The 22,487-nt window shown below is 35.6% G+C and overlaps 3 protein-coding genes across 3 annotated transcripts; 1 reads left to right on the top strand and 2 right to left on the bottom strand.

The window, feature by feature from the left end:
- Positions 1-63: 63 nt before the first annotated feature.
- LOC129800276 (cell surface glycoprotein 1-like) lies at positions 64-1,716 on the bottom strand. Its single transcript, XM_055844551.1, has one exon. It carries the CDS (start codon positions 1,714-1,716, stop codon positions 64-66), a length of 1,653 nt encoding a protein of 550 aa, XP_055700526.1.
- On the top strand, positions 1,715-3,787 carry LOC129800275 (uncharacterized transmembrane protein DDB_G0289901-like; the record flags this gene model as incomplete). The annotated part of the gene is made up of 1 exon (XM_055844550.1): positions 1,715-3,787. A coding segment is annotated over one exon (2,073 nt), but the record flags the coding sequence as incomplete, so codon positions are not given.
- A 7-nt stretch (positions 3,788-3,794) lies between these two features.
- LOC129800274 (basic proline-rich protein-like) lies at positions 3,795-7,077 on the bottom strand. The gene is made up of 2 exons (XM_055844549.1): positions 3,994-7,077; positions 3,795-3,932 (listed from the first exon to the last, which is right to left on the bottom strand). The coding sequence occupies exons 1-2, from the start codon at positions 7,075-7,077 to the stop codon at positions 3,795-3,797; spliced, it is 3,222 nt and encodes a 1,073-aa protein (XP_055700524.1).
- Positions 7,078-22,487: the final 15,410 nt, after the last annotated feature.

The following is a 22,487-nucleotide window of genomic DNA, read 5'->3' as shown; positions in this document are numbered from 1 at the left end:
GTTAAGTTCCACCAAACTCACAATTTGTAACGATTAAAATACTTAATTTAAAAAGAATTGATTTTAACCCAAACTGCCTAAGCCTGTATTAATAGCACCCACTATTTGTTCTATAAGGCCGAGGCCATCATCAGTATCTGCTGGAGTCTCTTCTTCAACATCGTCTGCAACAGGTGGCGATTCCTCAATTTGCGTTGGTTCAGGATCAGTCAACTCAACCGGTGGTTCCTCAACTGGTGCAGGTTGCTCTTCTGCAACTGGTTGTTCTGGTTCCTCTATGACAGGAATTGTCGGATCAATTACTGGTTCCAATAGTTCTTCTTCATCAAGATATGAAGGTGCTGGTTCTTCTTCTGGAACTGCTGGATCAATCACAGGTTCTTCTTCACCCGGATATGTTGATGTTGGTTCTTCTTCTGGAACTGATGGATCCACCACTGGTTCTGCTGGTTCGTCTTCAACTGGATCCATTGGGGATGGCTCTTCTTCTTCAGGAAGTGGTGGATCAACTACTGGTTCTGCTGGTTCTTCTTCACCAGGAAATGGTGGTGATGGTTCTTCTTCATCTGGGACTGGTTCTGTTGGTTCCTCTTCATCAGGAATTATTGGTGTTGGTTCTTCTTCTCCAGGAAGTGGTGGATCAACTACTGGTTCTGTTGGTTCTTCCTCAGCTGGGTCCATTGGTGATGGCTCTTCTTCTTCAGGAAGTGGTGGATCAACTACTGGTTCTGATGGTTCTTCTTCACCAGGAAATGGTGGTGATGGTTCTTCTTCATCTGGGACTGGTTCTGCTGGTTCCTCTTCATCAGGAATTATTGGTGTTGGTTCTTCTTCTCCAGGAAGTGGTGGATCAACTACTGGTTCTGTTGGTTCTTCTTCAGCTGGGTCCGTTGGTGATGGCTCTTCTTCTTCAGGAAGTGGTGGATCAACTACTGGTTCTGCTGGTTCTTCTTCACCAGGAAATGGTGGTGATGGTTCTTCTTCATCTGGGACTGGTTCTGCTGGTTCCTCTTCATCAGGAATTATTGGTGTTGGTTCTTCTTCTCCAGGAAGTGGTGGATCAACTACTGGTTCTGTTGGTTCTTCTTCAGCTGGGTCCATTGGTGATGGCTCTTCTTCTTCAGGAAGTGGTGGATCAACTACTGGTTCTGCTGGTTCTTCTTCACCAGGAAATGGTGGTGATGGTTCTTCTTCATCTGGGACTGGTTCTGCTGGTTCTTCTGCATCAGGAATTATTGGTGTTGGTTCTTCCTCTTCAGGAAGTGGTGGATCAACTACTGATTCTGCTGGTTCTTCTTCACCAGGAGATGGTGGTGATGGTTCCTCTTCATCTGGAACTGGTTCTGCTGGTTCTTCTTCACCAGGAAATGGTGGTGATGGTTCTTCTTCACCTGGGACAGGTTCTGCTGGTTCCTCTTCATCAGGAATTATTGGTGTTGGTTCTTCTTCTTCAGGAAGTGGTGGATCAACTACTGGTTCTGCTGGTTCTTCTTCAACTGGATCCATTGGTGATGGCTCTTCTTCTTCAGGAAGTGGTGGATCAACTACTGGTTCTGCTGGTTCTTCTTCACCAGGAGATGGTGGTGATGGTTCTTCTTCATCTGGAACTGGGTCTGCTGGTTCCTCTTCATCAGGAATTATTGGTGATGGTTCTTCTTCTTCAGGAAGTGGTGGATCAACTACTGGTTCTTCTGGTTCTTCTTCAACTGGATCCATTGGTGATGGCTCTTCTTCTTCAGGAAGTGGTGGATCAACTACTGGTTCTACTGGTTCTTCTTCAAGAGGAGATGGTGGTGATGGTTCTTCTTCATCTGGAACTGGTTCTGCTGGTTCTTCTTCACCAGGAAATGGTGGTGATGTTTCTTCTTCACCTGGGACAGGTTCTGCTGGTTCCTCTTCATCAGGAATTATTGGTGTTGGTTCTTCTTCTTCAGGAAGTGGTGGATCAACTACTGGTTCTGCTGGTTCTTCTTCAACTGGATCCATTGGTGATGGCTCTTCTTCTTCAGGAAGTGGTGGATCAACTACTGGTTCTGCTGGTTCTTCTTCACCAGGAGATGGTGGTGATGGTTCTTCTTCTTCAGGAAGTGGTGGATCAACTACTGGTTCTGCTGGTTCTTCTTCAACTGGATCCATTGGTGATGGCTCTTCTTCTTCAGGAAGTGGTGGATCAACTACTGGTTCTGCTGGTTCTTCTTCACCAGGAAATGGTGGTGATTGTTCTTCTTCATCTGGGACTGGTTCTGCTGGTTCTTCTTCATCAGGAATTATTGGTGTTGGTTCTTCCTCTTCAGGAAGTGGTGAATCAACTACTGATTCTGCTGGTTCTTCTTCACCAGGAGATGGTGGTGATGGTTCTTCTTCATCTGGAACTGGTTCTGCTGGTTCTTCTTCACCAGGAAATGGTGGTGATGGTTCTTCTTCACCTGGGACAGGTTCTACTGGTTCCTCTTCATCAGGAATTATTGGTGTTGGTTCTTCTTCTTCAGGAAGTGGTGGATCAACTACTGGTTCTGCTGGTTCTTCTTCAACTGGATCCATTGGTGATGGTTCTTCTTCTTCGGGAAGTGGTGGATCAACTACTGGTTCTGCTGGTTCTTCTTCACCAGGAAATGGTGGTGATTGTTCTTCTTCATCTGGGACTGGTTCTGCTGGTTCTTCTTCATCAGGAATTATTGGTGTTGGTTCTTCCTCTTCAGGAAGTGGTGGATCAACTACTGATTCTGCTGGTTCTTCTTCACCAGGAGATGATGGTGATGGTTCTTCTTCATCTGGAACTGGTTCTGCTGGTTCTTCTTCACCAGGAAATGGTGGTGATGGTTCTTCTTCGACTGGATATGTTGGTGATGGTTCCTCTTCATCTGGGACTGGTTCTGCTGGTTCTTCTTCAACGGGATATGTGGGTGATGATTCTTCTTCATCTTGGACTGGTTCTGCTGGTTCTTCTTCACCAGGAGATGGTGGTGATGGTTCTTCTTCATCTGGGACTGGTTCTGCTGGTTCTTCTTCATCAGGAATTGTTGGTGTTGGTTCCTCCTCTTCAGGAAGTGGTGGATCAACTACTGATTCTACTGGTTCTTCTTCACCAGGAGATGGTGGTGATTGTTCTTCTTCATCTAGGACTGGTTCTGCAGGTTCTTCTTCAACGGGATATGTGGGTGATGATTCTTCTTCATCTGGAACTGGTTCTGCTGGTTCTTCTTCACCAGGAGATGGTGATGATGGTTCTTCTTCATCTGGGACAGGTTCTGCTGTTTCCTCTTCATCAGGAATTATTGGTGTTGGTTCTTCTTCTTCAGGAAGTGGTGGATCAACTACTGGTTCTGCTGGTTCTTCTTCAACTGGATCCATTGGTGATGGCTCTTCTTCTTCAGGAAGTGGTGGATCAACTACTGGTTCTGCTGGTTCTTCTTCACCAGGAAATGGTGGTGATGGTTCCTCTTCATCTGGGACTGGTTCTGCTGGTTCTTCTTCATCAGGAATTATTGGTGTTGGTTCTTCCTCTTCAGGAAGTGGTGGATCAACTACTGATTCTGCTGGTTCTTCTTCACCAGGAGATGGTGGTGATGGTTCTTCTTCATCTGGAACTGGTTCTGCTGGTTCTTCTTCACCAGGAAATGGTGGTGATGGTTCTTCTTCACCTGGGACAGGTTCTGCTGGTTCCTCTTCATCAGGAATTATTGGTGTTGGTTCTTCTTCTTCAGGAACTGGTGGATCAACTACTAGTTCTGCTGTTTCTTCTTCAACTGGATCTATTGGTGATGGCTCTTCTGCTTCAGGAAGTGGTGGATCAACTACTGGTTCTGCTGGTTCTTCTTCACCAGGAAATGGTGGTGATTGTTCTTCTTCATCTGGGACTGGTTCTGCTGGTTCTTCTTCACCTGGATATGTTGGTGATGGTTCTTCTTCGTCTGGGACTGGTTCTGCTGGTTCTTCTTCATCAGGAATTATTGGTGTTGGTTCTTCCTCTTCAGGAAGTGGTGAATCAACTACTGATTCTGCTGGTTCTTCTTCACCAGGAGATGGTGGTGATGGTTCTTCTTCATCTGGAACTGGTTCTGCTGGTTCTTCTTCACCAGGAAATGGTGGTGATGGTTCTTCTTCACCTGGGACAGGTTCTACTGGTTCCTCTTCATCAGGAATTATTGGTGTTGGTTCTTCTTCTTCAGGAAGTGGTGGATCAACTACTGGTTCTGCTGGTTCTTCTTCAACTGGATCCATTGGTGATGGTTCTTCTTCTTCGGGAAGTGGTGGATCAACTACTGGTTCTGCTGGTTCTTCTTCACCAGGAAATGGTGGTGATTGTTCTTCTTCATCTGGGACTGGTTCTGCTGGTTCTTCTTCATCAGGAATTATTGGTGTTGGTTCTTCCTCTTCAGGAAGTGGTGGATCAACTACTGATTCTGCTGGTTCTTCTTCACCAGGAGATGATGGTGATGGTTCTTCTTCATCTGGAACTGGTTCTGCTGGTTCTTCTTCACCAGGAAATGGTGGTGATGGTTCTTCTTCGACTGGATATGTTGGTGATGGTTCCTCTTCATCTGGGACTGGTTCTGCTGGTTCCTCTTCAACGGGATATGTGGGTGATGATTCTTCTTCATCTTGGACTGGTTCTGCTGGTTCTTCTTCACCAGGAGATGGTGGTGATGGTTCTTCTTCATCTGGGACTGGTTCTGCTGGTTCTTCTTCATCAGGAATTGTTGGTGTTGGTTCCTCCTCTTCAGGAAGTGGTGGATCAACTACTGATTCTACTGGTTCTTCTTCACCAGGAGATGGTGGTGATTGTTCTTCTTCATCTAGGACTGGTTCTGCTGGTTCTTCTTCAACGGGATATGTGGGTGATGATTCTTCTTCATCTGGAACTGGTTCTGCTGGTTCTTCTTCACCAGGAGATGGTGATGATGGTTCTTCTTCATCTGGGACAGGTTCTGCTGTTTCCTCTTCATCAGGAATTATTGGTGTTGGTTCTTCTTCTTCAGGAAGTGGTGGATCAACTACTGGTTCTGCTGGTTCTTCTTCAACTGGATCCATTGGTGATGGCTCTTCTTCTTCAGGAAGTGGTGGATCAACTACTGGTTCTGCTGGTTCTTCTTCACCAGGAAATGGTGGTGATGGTTCCTCTTCATCTGGGACTGGTTCTGCTGGTTCTTCTTCATCAGGAATTATTGGTGTTGGTTCTTCCTCTTCAGGAAGTGGTGGATCAACTACTGATTCTGCTGGTTCTTCTTCACCAGGAGATGGTGGTGATGGTTCTTCTTCATCTGGAACTGGTTCTGCTGGTTCTTCTTCACCAGGAAATGGTGGTGATGGTTCTTCTTCACCTGGGACAGGTTCTGCTGGTTCCTCTTCATCAGGAATTATTGGTGTTGGTTCTTCTTCTTCAGGAACTGGTGGATCAACTACTAGTTCTGCTGTTTCTTCTTCAACTGGATCTATTGGTGATGGCTCTTCTGCTTCAGGAAGTGGTGGATCAACTACTGGTTCTGCTGGTTCTTCTTCACCAGGAAATGGTGGTGATTGTTCTTCTTCATCTGGGACTGGTTCTGCTGGTTCTTCTTCACCTGGATATGTTGGTGATGGTTCTTCTTCGTCTGGGACTGGTTCTGCTGGTTCTTCATCATCAGGAAATGGTGGTGTTGGTTCTTCTTCTTCAGGAAGTGGTGGATCAACTACTGGTTCTGCTGGTTCTTCTTCAACGGGATATGTTGGTGATGGTTCTTCTTCATCTGGAACTGGTTCCGCTGGTTCTTCTTCACCAGGAAATGGTGGTGATGGTTCTTCTTCACCTGGATATGTTGGTGATGGTTCCTCTTCATCTGGGACTGGTTCTGCTGGTTCTTCTTCATCAGGAAATGGTGGTGATGGTTCTTCTTCTTCGGGAAGTGGTGGATCAACTGCTGGTTCTGCTGGTTCTTCTTCAACTGGATCCATTGGTGACGGCTCTTCTTCTTCAGGAAGTGGTAGATCAATCACCGGTTCTGCTGGTTCTTCTTCACCAGGAAATGGTGGTGATGGTTCCTCTTCATCTGGGACTGGTTCTGCTGGTTCTTCTTCATCAGGAATTATTGGTAATGGTTCTTCTTCTTCAGGAAGTGGTGGATCAACAACTGGTTCTGCTGGTTCTTCTTCAACTGGATCCGTTGGTGATGGTTCTTCTTCTTCAGGAAGAGGTGGATCAACTATTGGTTCTGCTGGTTCTTCTTCAACGGGATATGTTGGTGATGGTTCTTCTTCATCTGGAACTGCTTCTTCTGGTTCTTCTTCACCAGGAAATGGTGGTGATGGTTCTTCTTCATCCGGGACTGGTTCTGCTGGTTCTTCTTCATCAGGAATTATTGGTAATGGTTCTTCTTCTTCAGGAAGTGGTGGATCCACCACTGGTTCTGCTGGTTCTTCTTCAACTGGATCCGTTGGTGATGGTTCTTCTTCTTCAGGAAGTGGTGGATCAACTACTGGTTCTGCTGGTTCTTCTTCAACGGGATATGTTGGTGATGGTTCTTCTTCATCTGGAACTGGTTCTTCTGGTTCTTCTTCATCAGGAAATGGTGGTGATGGTTCTTCTTCACCAGGAAATGGTGGTGATGGTTCTTCTTCATCCGGGACTGGTTCTGCTGGTTCTTCTTCATCAGGAAATGGTGGTGATGGCTCTTCTTCTTCAGGAAGTGGTGGATCAACTACTGGTTCTGCAGGTTCTTCTTCAACTAGGTCCATTGGTGATAGCTCTTCTTCTTCAGGAAGTGGTGGATCAACTACTGGTTCTGCTGGTTCTTCTTCACCAGGAAATGGTGGTGATGGTTCTTCTTCACCTGGGACAGGTTCTGCTGGTTCCTCTTCATCAGGAATTATTGGTGTTGGTTCTTCTTCTCCAGGAAGTGGTGGATCAACTACTGGTTCTGCTGGTTCTTCTTCAACGGGATATGTTGGCACTGGTTCTTCGTAAACTGGTTCAGTCCATGGGTCCTCCGGAGAATCGTCGCAGTCCTCACAAGAATTTGAACCTGAGACTGATTCATCTGAATTGCAGTATTTGTTTCTGCAATCTTTGCTTTCTTCACTTGAAGATCGGTCTTGACACATGCATTCTAAATATTTTGTGCAACAGGTTTGTGGAATTTCATTTCTCTCGCATAATTCACGATTCTCAGTACATACTGGGGCCAGCACTACTCTTTGAACTAATGTGAACAGTAAGAGTTGGGCAAAAAGACTTGGTAACTTCATTCTGCTACTTTCCAAATCCTTATGATCATCGTCTGTTTTGTAGCTTTTATATATTCCTCCTTATCTTTGTTAATGCATTAAACATTGATTTTTTTATCAGACGGCAATTTTAATTAAAAAAAGTAGCATTAACTTTTTGGGTCTAAGAATAATGAAAATAATATTTGACATTTTTTTTTTGAAAAAACAATGAAAAATAAATTAGATAAGGCTTCTAGGTTAAAGAACAAATTATAATTATTTTCTTTATACTTGGGTGACTTAATGAAACAGAAAATAAGTGTAAATGAGGTTGTATTTAAATGCATATTTTTTCAAAATTCTGTATTGCAATTTGACACACTTTTTAAACTCCTCCTTAAGCACTTTCACGAGTATGTTCAATACCTGAGAAAACTGAATTTTAATTTGTTGTTTTTTTTTTACGAGATTTCTAGAGGGACTTATCTCTACAAAGCTACAAAAAAAAAGAATTGGAGGGTGGCTTTAGAAAATTATGTTCTGTCGTGAATATTAAAGAACTGTCGCAACATAAATCAGAATCTTATGCTCTTTATCACGGTTAGTTGTAACGTAGGATAAGTAATTTTCGAGTTAAGGGGTTTCAAATAAGAAGGCAAAAGCTAAAAAAGGCAAATCCATCTTTGTTTTTCTCTTAAGTTAAATGTAATCAAAACCACCGTAATTATGAAAAAAAGGATAGTTTCATGAAAATTGCTACCGGCTCTAGCATTATCCCATCAAAAACAATTCATTGTTCTGGAAGATAACTATGTACTTGTACGTCTTGAGAATTAATTAAATGAATAACATTTTTAAGAAGCCCAATTAAGCTTATGATAACCGAGATCCGAGATTATTTTCCTTTAGGAAAGCATTAAAGTAGAAATTAACATCTCACTTCATTCTAATAAGCTATGCGAAATCATTTTTTTTACATATCTCTGTAGTTCCCAGGTTAAAGTTTTCGGTCAAGTTTTACATAATTTCAGATCAAATTAATCTTTGTTAAACTTGTTAAAGTTAAGGGACATTTTTTCTTGTAATTTGTAGCAATATTGTAATAGATCTCTATGAGACTGCTTCATATAACCAAAATAGTGTATATATTACGCTAGTAAATTATTTTAATTAAAATATACAGTGGCGGCCAAAATAATAGAATCATTTGCAATGATTATATTTTTTTTACTTATGTATTTTTTCCCAATTTGTTGATATAATTCTGAAGTAGAAATCTTCAAATTATTTGAATCGTAGAATAAGGGTTGTTTTGGCCACTAGAGGTCTCTGTTTTACACATTATACGTCAAAAGTGACATTCATTTTGCCCAAAAAAATTGGAAAACTGTCATTTACGGTTTCTAAATATGGCTTTATTTAAACTTATTCGATTTATAGACCATGTTCTTTAATTTAAATGAAAGAGGTCCTATCGTGTTGTTCAAATCAAATTTCACTATATCTATTCTGTGAAAATTGCGACCTCTAGCGGCCAAACCAATACTTATTTGATGTAAGGTAATTATTTGAACATTTCTATATCAAAATTATTTCAACGAATTGGAATAAACAAAAATGCTAAAGGTAAAATAGTGGTCTTTGCGGAGTTGATTCTATTATTTGGCCGCCACTGTATGTAAAGAAATATTGCATAGTGGAAACTAGGTCACCATCGAACACAGATAACTTTATGTACCTATGTATTTCTGCTCACTACCCTTAACAAAATATTTGTTTCTCAATCATCGTTTTAATTCACAATAGAATTTTCACGCATTCAGAGACTGCCTGTAAATAATCTCAGCTACGATAATCTTATCTTGGCCTATCACTGGCTTAAATATGTACTTTTAATTTTCCAAAATAATGATGCACATAACTCACGTGCTTTAATGTATTATCATGTGAGATATAATTAAAATCAATTTCCTGCCATTTCATGAAGTATCTTAAGATGTACTTCTTGCCACTTCCTGTAGACTTTCTCAAACAAAATACCACGTCTCAAGGATACAGCAGCTTATGCCAATGAACCGTAATATTGCACTAGCAAATACTATACTTTGCGGGAAGATGAGAAAAGTCCAAGTGAACTTAATTGAGAGTCATCAATTGCAAAAACGTTGCATTCTTGTTTATCTTCTCCTCGTTGCGTCTAATGAGAAATTTTCTATTTGCCTGTTTCTTTCCCGGACTCTACTATACTTTAATCATCATCTTTTATTGCACGAATTTTATATGGAGAGAGGTAAATATAATTATTTGAGAACTCGAAAAGAAGCGATATGTTTGTTTATCACTTCGTTGCTGGAATTAAAAACCAAACGATTGGAGATAGCGAATTATTGGAGTCTCCAAATAACAATTTAAATAAGTAAACCTTCGAATCAATAACTCGTCCTTCATTCTCCTCCACTCTTCCCCATTTCCTCCAAAATTGTACTTTGGATGGTCTTAGTATTTCTAATGTCTAGTACAGTAGTCTTGCAGGTTCGTGATATTGCAGCTTTGTAAAAGTTGATTTTCTATAAGTTACTGAATGTATCTAACATATAACCATTTTCATAGCTAGTCCAACACTTCACATTTCCTGAAAAACTTGGGAACCTAGGTTTTTTCACCTAGGTTCAAAAACCGTAAAATAAAAGAAAAAGTGCCTCAAATTGCAATGTTTATGTGTACACTTTACGCATTTCTTCACATTTCAAGTGTATTTTCGAAAAAAACAACTATTGTAAGTTAGGGTAGAGTCTACACTTATGGATGTTCTACACACTTATGGACAACGCAAAAATCTTAAGTTATTACATTAAGCAGATTTCGAAAAATAAAAAAAATGGTTAATTACATCATAAACTAATAGTTTTACAACTTTCCGGAATCTGTTTTACGTAAGATCTTAAGATTTTTGCACGCTGTCCATAAGTGTATAACATCCATAAGTGTAGACTCCACCCTATAGACGGATTATCAGGGCTAATAATAATATTTACCATGAAAATCTTTTGCTCGAAGGGGCGGTTTTTGTGGAAATAGACAAATTCGCATACATTATTACCTTGGCAGCTCAGCAAAATTGAGCTTTTACAGCTTCGTGAAACATCAGTCATAATTAGGGTAAAGGCTCATAATTTTGGACAGTTTCTTATTTTGGACACTTTGAGGATAAAATTGGACACTAAAAATAAATTGATTAAAATTGTGGATTTTTATTCCAATATTTGATGAATGATGATATCTATCTAAATATTTATTCTTTTTGTAAGATTTTAACACTAAATACGTTAAATTTTGTTGAATATGATTTGAGTTGAAATTGTTTTCTTGGAAGTACAGTATGAGCAATTTGCTTACGAGAAATATGACAGAACTTTGTGTTTACTTTACTCTTATTTAGCTGTGGTGAAGTACTAACAATGTTTCCTCGCTTTTTTTGAATGATATTATTGAATATTCATTGAATATTGTGTTGATTCACATTAATGGTGATTTGTACATTTGACCTGAAGATATATTTGCCTTGTGAATTACATTTTTCGTGTGAAAAATGGGCAATATTCTAGGAGATTCACCAGTCTGTGAGGTGATGCTCCTTATTTTAGGCAGGTGTTTTTCTCTCGAAATTTCGTGAAGTTTTACCTTTTGTGATGATTAGGTTGGACAAATGCCTGGACAAACAAAGAAGCATCATCTCTACGAAAGAGATGTAGCGAGAAAAGCTTTGAAAGGCTCCCGGAAAGGCCAGGGAATGAGTGAATCCGCACGTACTTGGAGTACCGAAGTCAACTCACTTTAATGAATGATATGGAAAGTTTCCGGGCTTCTTGTGACATTCTACGTTTCCCTTACATGAACAGGAAGAGGACTTGGTAAGATTGGTTCATGAAATGAAGAACAATGGGCATCCTGTTGAGGCGGATTAGCTGTCCAAATTTACAGCCAAGTTGTCCAAATTAATAACCAAGTTGTCCAAAATTCTAGTCAAATTCACCTCTACATATCTATTCATTTTTAAACGTATTAAGACTAATTTTAGTAAAAACAAAGACAATAAACCCTTGCCAAGTTTCTAAACAACCATTCTGAAAAGAGAGTAACAAAAAAAGTCAATTAGTATCGAAAATATCGCACTTCAAACGTGGAACATCGATGCTCATAAGCAGACTGGGCAAAATTATGAGCCTTTACCCTATTCACCATCGACTTTGGGAATTCCTTATATTATATACTGTATACGTCGCTCTGTAATAAGTTCATGAATATAATAATTTTAATATTCTAAAAGATAAGTGGACAAAGCACTGGATTTTTGACTAGGAGTTCATGAGTTCAAATCCTATAAAATTAAATGTCCAACGCTGTTAAGACCGATTAACATAAATTTGTATAAAAAAGAAGACTTGTACGAACACATCGTATTGAATCAAAAGTGAAGTTTCACAAAGAAATACATCATTGAATTAATCCATTTGATGGTCGAGCATTTTGTGAATTTTTCTCAGTCATTATTTCGAGATGTATCGATTTCTTTTTATTTTTTCATCTACAGAAACTGAAGTGTAAAGAAAATGAGTAGAGAGTGGCATCTTCCTTCTGCACCCGTCTTTGGTGTCATTCATCCCCTGGAACAAGGGACATCCAGCACCCTCCTGAAAGTGAGCAAATGTAAAATGAGAAACGGAAAATGTGGAGAGAGCCCATTATGTGGGAGTAATGTGCCAATCGAACCCACGTTAACTGAACCCATTCAATTGATATATGTGTTTTGGGAAAACCATGGGAGAACCCCCCAAGTTCGACATTTTTCTGCACCATTACCACTTTGAATCTCGTTTGAGGATTTTCTTTCTATATATGGCACCCAGGAGGTGTAGATGGGTTGAAAAGTTTCTGGCACTTACCAGTGGAACCAATATTCGCAGATGGATTTTCCTCTGACCATGAATTTTTCTCACAAAAGTGGCAAAATGCACCCACAAAAAGCTATAACCCCTCGTTCTCAGATTTATTGGTGTTCTTGCACAGAAATTGATTCAAAAGCTGCTGAATTATAGCTCTTTCGTTCATCATTTAGTGCTTCGTCTTTGGAAAATGCGCTATAGTATTTGGAGGAAAAAAAAAGTCGCAGAGTTGGCGAGAATGACTTGAAATCTATCAAGATAAATTAGAGATTTTCTACGGGATTTATGGATACTAAAAAACCATTATTCCATCAATTTGACCAAATAGAGGGAAGTTCTTCGCTGTAAAAGTATAATTTATGGAAGTTACTGTTTCTTCCGTTAACGATTTTTTATTTAAATTCGAAAAAGATTATTTGTCACTTTTTGACATTCCTTTTGAATACACAAAAATGCACGAATAGAGATTATCCATGGAATATTATAGATTTGCATCTTCAGGACATAATTCTTGGAACCATTCGTCAATAAATTAAAACACATTTTTTTTAAATTAGTATTTCGTTAATTGTAAATAAAAAAATTAAATTGTGAATTATTAAAATTTTCCTAAAGTTCTACTAATGTATCTCTGGACCCTTTATACAATTTCCTGTCTTTTAGGCTCCCGTAACTTTGCCATCTTAACCTAAATTATAAATTATCAAAAAACACATTATTTCTTATTCATTTTATTTTATTTAAAACTTTAAAAATGTGGAAATCCACCATTTGCATCTCAAATGACATAAATTCAAACTTTTTGACGATTTTGAGTTTTTAATGCACTCAGACAGAGAATTTAATAAAATTTCAGATGATATGAGTCAATAAATTTCGTTATTAGAAAAGTTTTTCAAAATTTTACTCTTTATGATTGCTTGCACAGTTTTGTTTGAAGTCAAGGGGCACAAAATAGATTTATCGTACAATTTTTTGTTAAACAAGGGACTAACTCAAGCAAGTTGATCCCGTGTCATTCTAATTTCATGAGAATTTGCGCATCATTTAGAATGACAAAGAGCTAACTCATTAAAAAATATATTTTAGAAGGTAAAAATATGTATGTTTCGATGTTTATAATAATGCTCATACAAACAGAAAAGAATTAAAATATTTTTATTAACATACTGAATTGAGATAATTATTTTTATACAAAGTTGAATCTTTCATGCTGTCTCCTGAAAAATGGCTCAAATTGAGTTGGCCCCTTGTAATTTCCAAGGAGCGATATTTACATACAAATAGGGGAAATGTGCCAATTTTCGGCCAGCTTCTAATTTCGGCCACTTTGAGTGTAATTTCGGCCATGTAAATAAATTAATTAAAATTATGTATGTAATCTCATCAAAAAATTGTAATTAAAATGCGTAAATTAACGAAATACGGTGAGCATTTTACTGTCAATGTGATTCTGCCCTTAGTCCAAAAAAATATGTGGTTAATGGTTTTTAAATGTGTAATTATCTATAGCCGTTTTTAGTTCGCAGGATTTCTGCAGAGGGTTTTGAAGTCACGACAAAAGTTACAGGGTTTTTGGGATAAAGAGAGGTATTATCGAAATGTTTTTTTAGTTTGTTGGTCCACTCAAGTTTGTGCTCCATGAAAATCACACTCGCTAAAGCAAAAATTTGTAAGTTTCCAGAAACAACAGGATTTCTTAGCACATTTTTTTAAAATCTAAATTGATCTAAATTCTCCTTTTTAAATAAAATAATCAGGTATTTTATTTATTTAATTTTCCGTTAGTTTGGTGAGTTTTCCAATTTTTTTTTTCTTAAGGCATTCCTAAATTTACTTCGGCCTTTTGTTTGATCATCACTGCTCTATTAGAAAAAAATGGAGCGTAAAGTTTCTCAAATATATAGAGTAAAATAGTTTTAAATTCTAATTGTGTAAGGTAATGTACCCAATGTCGACCACTTAATGATAGATTTTGTGAAAATCTTATGAAAAAACAGTTATAATTTGTATTTTTTGATAGGATTTTTACCTAATTCTAGAATAGATCTTTATCTATCTAATTGTGAACTTAATTTAGCCGTAATTGAATGTAAAATTACAACAACAAAAAATGAAAATGTTTCAAAAATGCGAAGTATTCCTCTACTCGATCACTTTGATATTAGAGTGCCTCTACTCAACCACCTGGGATTCCTCTACTTGACCACCCATTTTTTCTTAAAATTAAATGAATCGCAAAACTATAAAGTGATTAATTTAACTTAGGCTTTTTGTACACTTCACAGATAACACTTAAAATTAAGAATTCATTAAAATAAAATAGGAAAACACACACTTTTAGGAATGGTTGCAAAATAGAACAATATTTCAGTGAAAAAACTTCACTTACTATGATTCATCTACCGGTCAAATTGTGGAACATCATATATTAAATACACCTTCAATTTTAAGACTTAAAATTAATATTTAACTTAATCACAGAACTAAAATTGATGCACAGTAGCATAGATAAAGTCCTTAACTTGCGATTAGACTAAAAATTTAAATTTTCTAGCAATCTTTAAGGGTAATAATTGAAATAATTGCTTAAGAAAAAAGTCAAGGATATCAAAAACATACCATAATTTACTGGAAAATTGCGAATTTTTATTTAAAAAATTTCTTTCACGCTTCACATTTTATTATTTTTTCAGTAATTAATGGTCAATTTTTACAGATTTCCAACTGATTCGTATTATTTATGAAATAATTGACTCAATGATGTTAAACCACTTGCTAAATATTATTGCAAAAATAAATAAATTGAATAAATATTTCCACCGGTCGACTTAAGGTACCCAGGGTGGTCGAGTCGAGAGGCAGACGACTCGAGGATATTTTACCTTACATCCAAAACCACGTTTCTTAAATTTTTTAACTTGTGAAAAGTCTTGTGACTGGTGGCTAGAGGCTTCTAGATTTGATGTAAAATTCATTTTAATTATTCAAAAAAAAACGGTTCTAGAACCGGTTCCATGGCTAGGAACCGGTTCCTAAACCCGTGAAAAAACCTGGCGGGTACCCGGGTATTTAGGAACTGGGTACCCGGTGCTGCGAACACTGTGTTCTACCTATTTTTAAATAAAATTGGGCATTATCATGATATAATTTAGCTGCACAAACGGATTGAGAAGCTAAATTACATTATGGATATAGCTCAATTCCATTTAAGCATTAGAGAAAAATCCCTTTCAAAGCTGCCCCATATTCAAAGGTGCTCCACTTCCCCCTATAAATTACATTTTAATTGAAACGATAAAAATGTCATCCGATTAACTCTGATCGGAATAAGAGTGCGGGCACTGTAATTTGAAATATTCGAAAAGTTTAACCGCTTTCTTCTGAAATTTCAACTCTGGGTAGAACTTACAAAATCATTCCGGAAACCCTCCCAATGAGGGTGGAAGAGTGGGTGTAAAAAATATCAAGATAAGGGAAACATTAGCCTATCTTATATCGCTCCCTTTCGATGACTAAATTTCCAGATGACCTCCATGCCATATTTTTTTTACTTCAGCTCCAGCAAAAAGGGCTAATGATGAAACTTTTTAGCCATTTCCATTCAAAAAAAAAGGAGTAAAGGGTACTTTTGGTGCAGAACATGTCAGAAAAGAGTAGTCATGCTTCGAGTTTATTGCAGAGATTGGGGGTGGCAGCAAGAAAACATTCTCCATTTTGATAGCTTTGGTGAAATCTATCACATGGGTTGAGAAACCACTTCAAGATAGAAACACATATTGGGGTAGTAAGAGAGTGCAATAAAATTTCTCCATTGAGTGATGTTAAAAGCAGTGAAGTGGAAAAACTTGATAGCCAGAGGAAAGCTCAGAGATTGAGATGGTAAAGAAAAGTTTTGTGGATGTGAAGTTGAAAAATCAGAGACAAGTTCCTTTGGTGCATTTAACGTGTCTGAACATTTTTGTTATATAAGCCAGAATATCTTCAAGAATTGTTCAGGTGAGAAGAATTGTTGGGTAAGATCTTTGAGAAAGCTCTCTCAGCTGTAACATTTTGTATAATTTTACAAAAACATCTCAAGAAAATGCAGATAGACGTTGTGAAAACTTTGAAGATTGTTTCTAAGTATGATTTTCCGAAAGATTTGTTATTCTTCCTGTCCTGAACACTCTAACATGGTTCCTAAAAGGGTATTTATTGTTGTTCTTCTACTTTGGCAGTTTTGTGATTTAATTATGTAGGTCATGTCAAAGGGGTTATCATTTGGTGAAGCAAAAGTTCCACCTTAAAATGAAACTGAGAGATTTCTGAGAAATTATATTGCACAGTTCTTGATTTTAAAGACGGGCGCCTTTGAATAAAGTTTAGTCTTACATGTCTTTTATTTTTAAACGAAATTTAAAAGTTTCTGATAGTATCGTTATGTAGAAAGCATTTTGCAAAGTTTACAAAGAAAATCAATTTTCAAATGAATTATTCTGATTTTAGTAGTTCGAGCAGATTTTCAAAAAAAATTTTGCTAAGAAAAGTCTTGGAGTGATCAAACTTTTGTCAGTTAGAGCACTATGCGAATTTTATCATTTGACATTGTTTTTTTTTTAATCAGAGATTCTAGGATTAACTCTAAACCGACCCTTTTTGGTCGTTTTTTCCTAGCGCGCTCGGTCAAATAACGGACCGTGGTAGGGTAGGATACTCAAAATTTTTCTCTTGAAAAAGAGGAAAAAAGTAAAATTTAAACAATAAAAAATACATGGATATTTAAGAAATTCATAAGTTTGATAGCGACTTTGTACCGTTTAAATTACACTACCGGTCAAAATATTAAATACACCCTTCGTAAGTTTAAATACAGTTTAAGTAAGTTTAAGTAATATTTTATTTAAGTATTTTATTTAAGTAAGTTTAATTAGTTTCATAACCCTAAGAACAGTTTTAAACAAGATTTGAGAAAATACATGGGCCAAAAAATTTATAATTTGAGGATCAGTCAAAAATTAGCTTTTTGGACAAAAATGCAAAAGTAGCCCCACATTCTAAAACTGATCTAACCTTTTAATAATCATTTAATATAAGCTAAATACTATTAGTAAATATTAATAAGAGTCAGAAAAACTGAAAATGATACCAAGAGAATATTTTTGGTACGGATTGTGGTCGGTTTCCGGTGTGATGTGTTCTGAAAGGGGTTTCTTCTTTGAATATTGAAATTTTCAGTCCAAATTCTATTTTTTCACATATTTTTCAAATTGCTTCTTATTATTGTTGCAATTTCAAATCTTTTACTTCATTATTTTATTTAAGATACATGAATAAAATCATGAAATTTAGTTTTCCTCGAAGAATCCTTCTTTAACTTTGATAAGCGCCTTACATATTCGAGGCATCCTGTTGATCAATTTCTCCAAAATGTCTGAAGGAACACTGCCCACATATCCTTAAGTGTTTCCACCAAGGTTGGAACTGATGTCGACGCCTTCTCTCGAACCAGCTGGTCGAGAAAATTCCAGAAAATTTTAATGGGTTTACAATCGGGTGAGTGGGGTGGCTACGAAGGGTGCATTTAATGTTTTGAACGTTGTATGTGATAATTTTAATAAGTTTTTAAACCGGTCAATTTGACCGGTCTTGATGAATTTAGTGTCAACAATATTTTACGAACTTTTTAGTGATTTTCTGTATTTTAATATTTAGTACATTCGTGATTAACATTTTGGAGTAAAATAGAAATTCACTAAACGGTATTACGGCATGTTAAGCGGTCTTCAGACTAGAGGTTTAGCCTAGTTCCCCAAGGTCTCAATATTCCATAATAGCGAGCAATTTTATTGGTTTTTGAGAGCGTAATATGTCACTTATCTTTAATAATCCAATCCTAAGTTACAGAAAACCGTGATTAATTAAAAAAAAAATTAGAGCAGTGAAGCCATATGGCTAAGCGTTACGTCCGAAGCCCGTATTACTGTTTAACACATCCGTGATTAAGATTTTGGAAAGATAGAAATTCAATAAATCTGGTATCACGATATGCTACTATTTAGCACATCCGTGATTAACATTTCGGGGGAAAATAGTGATTTGATAAAAGGTAACACAGCGTGATACTATTTAACAAATTCGTGATTAATATTTTGCGATAAAATAATAATTTATTGGAGGATATGAACACAGAGAAAAATTACCCTCTAAATTCAAGAAAAAAATACTCTAACTAAGGGTTCGATTTTGCTCCAAGCAATTTTTTTCTTAAATTTCGCTTAAATTAAGAAAAAATTTCTATAAGAGCATTTTCTTAAATTTTAGAGACTTATGGTTTTGAAATTCAGTAGTTTTGAATTTAGACTTTTTTACTCTTAAATTTAGAGAAAAATAGTTTTGAATTTGTAGCAAAAATGGTTTTGATTTTAGAATATCATGGTTTTGATTTTAGAGTATTGTGGTTTTGATTTTAGAGCATTGTGGTTTTGATTTTAGAAACTTATGGGTTTGATTTTAGAGTATCATGGTTTTGATTTTAGAAACTCATGGCTTTGATTTTAGAAACTTATGGGTTTGATTTTAGAAACTTATGTGTTTGATTTTAGAAACTTATGGTTTTGATTTTAGAAACTTATGGGTTTGATTTTAGAAACTTATGGGTTTGATTTTAGAAACTTATGGTTTTGATTTTAGAAACTTATGGGTTTGATTTTAGAAACTTATGGGTTTGATTTTAGAAACTTATGGTTTTGATTTTAGAAACTTAAGGGTTTGATTTTAGAAACTTATGGGTTTGATTTTAGAAACTTATGGTTTTGATTTTAGAGTATTGTGGTTTTGATTTTAGAAACTTATGGTTTTGATTTTAGAGTACCATGGTTTTGATTTTAGAGTATCATGGTTTTGATTTTAGAGTATTGTGGTTTTGATTTTAGAGTATCATGGGTTTGATTTTAGAAACTTATGGTTTTGATTTTAGAAACTTATGGGTTTGATTTTAGAAACTTATGGGTTTGATTTTAGAAACTTATGGTTTTGATTTTAGGGTACCATGGTTTTGATTTTAGAGTACCATGGTATTGATTTTAGAGTACCATGGTTTTGATTTTAGAGTACCATGGTTTTGATTTTGGAGTGTTTGCTGTGTTGATTGTCGAGTAAGGTAAAGTACCCTTTATTCGACCGGTTCCTCTATTCGACCGGTAGATTTATTTATTCAATTTAATTATGTTTGCTATAATATTTTGTGTATGATCTAACATTAATAGGTCAATTATTCTTTAAATAATACGAATCAGTGACAAATTCATAGAAATTGATGAAATTCACCATCAAATATTCAAAAATTGACCCACCGGTCGAATAGAGGAACCCGGTCGAGTAAGGGTACTTTACCTTATTGCTGGTTCTGAAAGTAGAGTATTCTGAGGTTTTGAATCAAGGCAATTTGAGGGTTTTTTTGTGAATGTTATATATTTCATTCTTTACCTTTTCCCACGTGATGCATATGATGCGCGCGTATTCACTTCCATGAAACTCTCATATGCATCTTTCATTTCAATTTTCTATATGAACTTTGCCAATCGGAATTTACCTCCACTGAAGTATGTTGCTTAATCTGAAATATTTAAGAGTATAATGGTTTTGATTTTAGAGTATCAAGGCTTAGAACCTCTCATAGTCTGTCTTATTTCGATATTTTTATATAAACTTTTCCAATCGGAATTCATCTCCACTGAAGTATGTTGCTTAATCTGAAATATTTAAGACTAATATGGTTTTGATTTTAGAATATTATTGTCTTGCTTTTAGAGTACATTAGTTTTGATGTTGGTCTATTGTGGTTTTGAATTCTTTTAGAGTATTGGGGATTTGATTTTAGACTATTGTGGTGATGATTCTACAGCATTGTGGTTTTGATTTTAGAGTATCGTGGTTTTGATTTTAGAGTATTATAGTTTTGATTTTAGAGCATTGTGGTTTTGATTTTAGAGTATTGTGGTTTTGATTTTAGAAACTTATGGTTTTGATTTTGGAGTATTATGGTTTTAATTTTAGAAACTCATGGGTTTGATTTTAGAGTATTATGGTTTTGATTTTAGAGTATTATGGTTTTGATTTTAGAAACTCATGGGTTTGATTTTAGAGTATTGTGGTTTTGATTTTAGAAACCTATGGTTTTGATTTTAGAGTATCATGGTTTTGAATTTAGAGTATTGTGGTTTTGATTTTAGAAACTTATGGTTTTGATTTTAGAGTATCGTGGTTTTGATTTTAGAGTATTGTGGTTTTGATTTTAGAGTATTGTGGTTTTGATTTTAGAGTATCATGGTTTTGATTTTAGAGTATCGTAGTTTTGATTTTAGAAACTTATGGTTTTGATTTTAGAGTATTGTGGTTTTGATTTTAGAAACCTATGGTTTTGATTTTAGAGTATCATGGTTTTGATTTTAGAAACTCATGGCTTTGATTTTAGAGTATTATGGTTTTGATTTTAGAGTATCATGGTTTTGATTTTAGAGTATCATGGTTTTGATTTTAGAGTATTGTGGTTTTGATTTTAGAGTATTGTGGTTTTGATTTTAGAGTATTGTGGTTTTGATTTTAGAGTATCATGGTTTTGAATTTAGAGTATTGTGGTTTTGATTTTAGAAACTTATGGTTTTGATTTTAGAGTATCATGGTTTTGATTTTAGAAACTCATGGGTTTGATTTTAGAGTATTATGGTTTTGATTTAAGAGTATCATGGTTTTGAATTTAGAGTATTGTGGTTTTGATTTTAGAAACTTATGGTTTTGATTTTAGAGTATCAAGGTTTTGATTTTAGAGTATCGTGGTTTTGATTTTAGAGTATTGTGGTTTTGATTTTAGAGTATCGTGGTTTTGATTTTAGAGTATTGTGGTTTTGATTTTAGAGTATTGTGGTTTTGATTTTAGAGTATTGTGGTTTTGATTTTAGAGTATCATGGTTTTGATTTTAGAGTATCATGGTTTTGATTTTAGAGTATCGTAGTTTTGATTTTAGAAACTTTTGGTTTTGATTTTAGAGTATGATGGTTTTGATTTTAGAAACTTATGGTTTTGATTTTAGAGTATCATGGTTTTGATTTTAGAAACTCATGGCTTTGATTTTAGAGTATTATGGTTTTGATTTTAGAGTATCATGGTTTTGATTTTAGAGTATCATGGTTTTGATTTTAGAGTATTGTGGTTTTGATTTTAGAGTATTGTGGTTTTGATTTTAGAGTATTGTGGTTTTGATTTTAGAGTATCATGGTTTTGAATTTAGAGTATTGCGGTTTTGATTTTAGAAACTTATGGTTTTGATTTTAGAGTATCATGGTTTTGATTTTAGAAACTCATGGGTTTGATTTTAGAGTATTATGGTTTTGATTTTAGAGTATTATGGTTTTGATTTTAGAGTATCGTGGTTTTGATTTTAGAGTATCGTGGTTTTGATTTTAGAGTATTATGGTTTTGATTTTAGAGTATCATGGTTTTGATTTTAAAGTATCATGGTTTTGATTTAAGAGTATCGTGGTTTTGATTTTAGAGTATCATGGTTTTGATTTTAGAGTATTGTGGTTTTGATTTTAGAGTATTGTGGTTTTGATTTTAGAGTATCATGGTTTTGATTTTAGAGTATCATGGTTTTGATTTTAGAGTATCATGGTTTTGATTTTAGAGTATTGTGGTTTTGATTTTAGAGTATTGTGGTTTTGATTTTAGAGTATCATGGTTTTGATTTTAGAGTATCATGGTTTTGATTTTTGAGTATCATGGTTTTGATTTTAGAGTATTCTGGTTTTGATTTTAGAGTATCATGGTTTTGATTTTAGAGTATTGTGGTTTTGATTTTAGAAACTTATGGTTTTGATTTTAGAGTACTATGGTTTTTCTAAAATCAAAACCCTGATACTCTAAAATCAAAACCATAATACTCTAAAATCAAAACCATGAGACTCTAAAATCAAAACCCTGATACTCCAAAATCAAAACCATGAGACTCTAAAATCAAAACCACGATACTCTAAAATCAAAACCATAATATTTTAAAATCAAAATCATGAGTTTCTAAAATCAAACCCATAAGCTTCTAAAATCAAACCCATAAGTTTCTAAAGTCAAAACAATAAGTTTTTTTAAAAAAAAAACCACGATACTCTAAAATAAAAACCATAATACTCTAAAATCAAAACCATGGGACTCTAAAATCAAAACCACGATACTCTAAAATCAAAACCATAATACTCTAAAATCAAAACCATGATACTCTAAAATCAAAACCATGAGACTCTAAAATCAAAACCATGAGACTCTAAAATCAAAACCATAAGTTTCTAAGATCAAACCCATAAGTTTTTAAAATCAAAGCCACAAGT

This window comes from Phlebotomus papatasi, chromosome 2, assembly GCF_024763615.1.
Source record: "Phlebotomus papatasi isolate M1 chromosome 2, Ppap_2.1, whole genome shotgun sequence".
NCBI classification, from domain to species: Eukaryota; Metazoa; Arthropoda; class Insecta; order Diptera; family Psychodidae; genus Phlebotomus; species Phlebotomus papatasi.
Note: the sequence above shows the minus strand (reverse complement) of the source record. Positions and strands in the feature narration are given on the sequence as shown.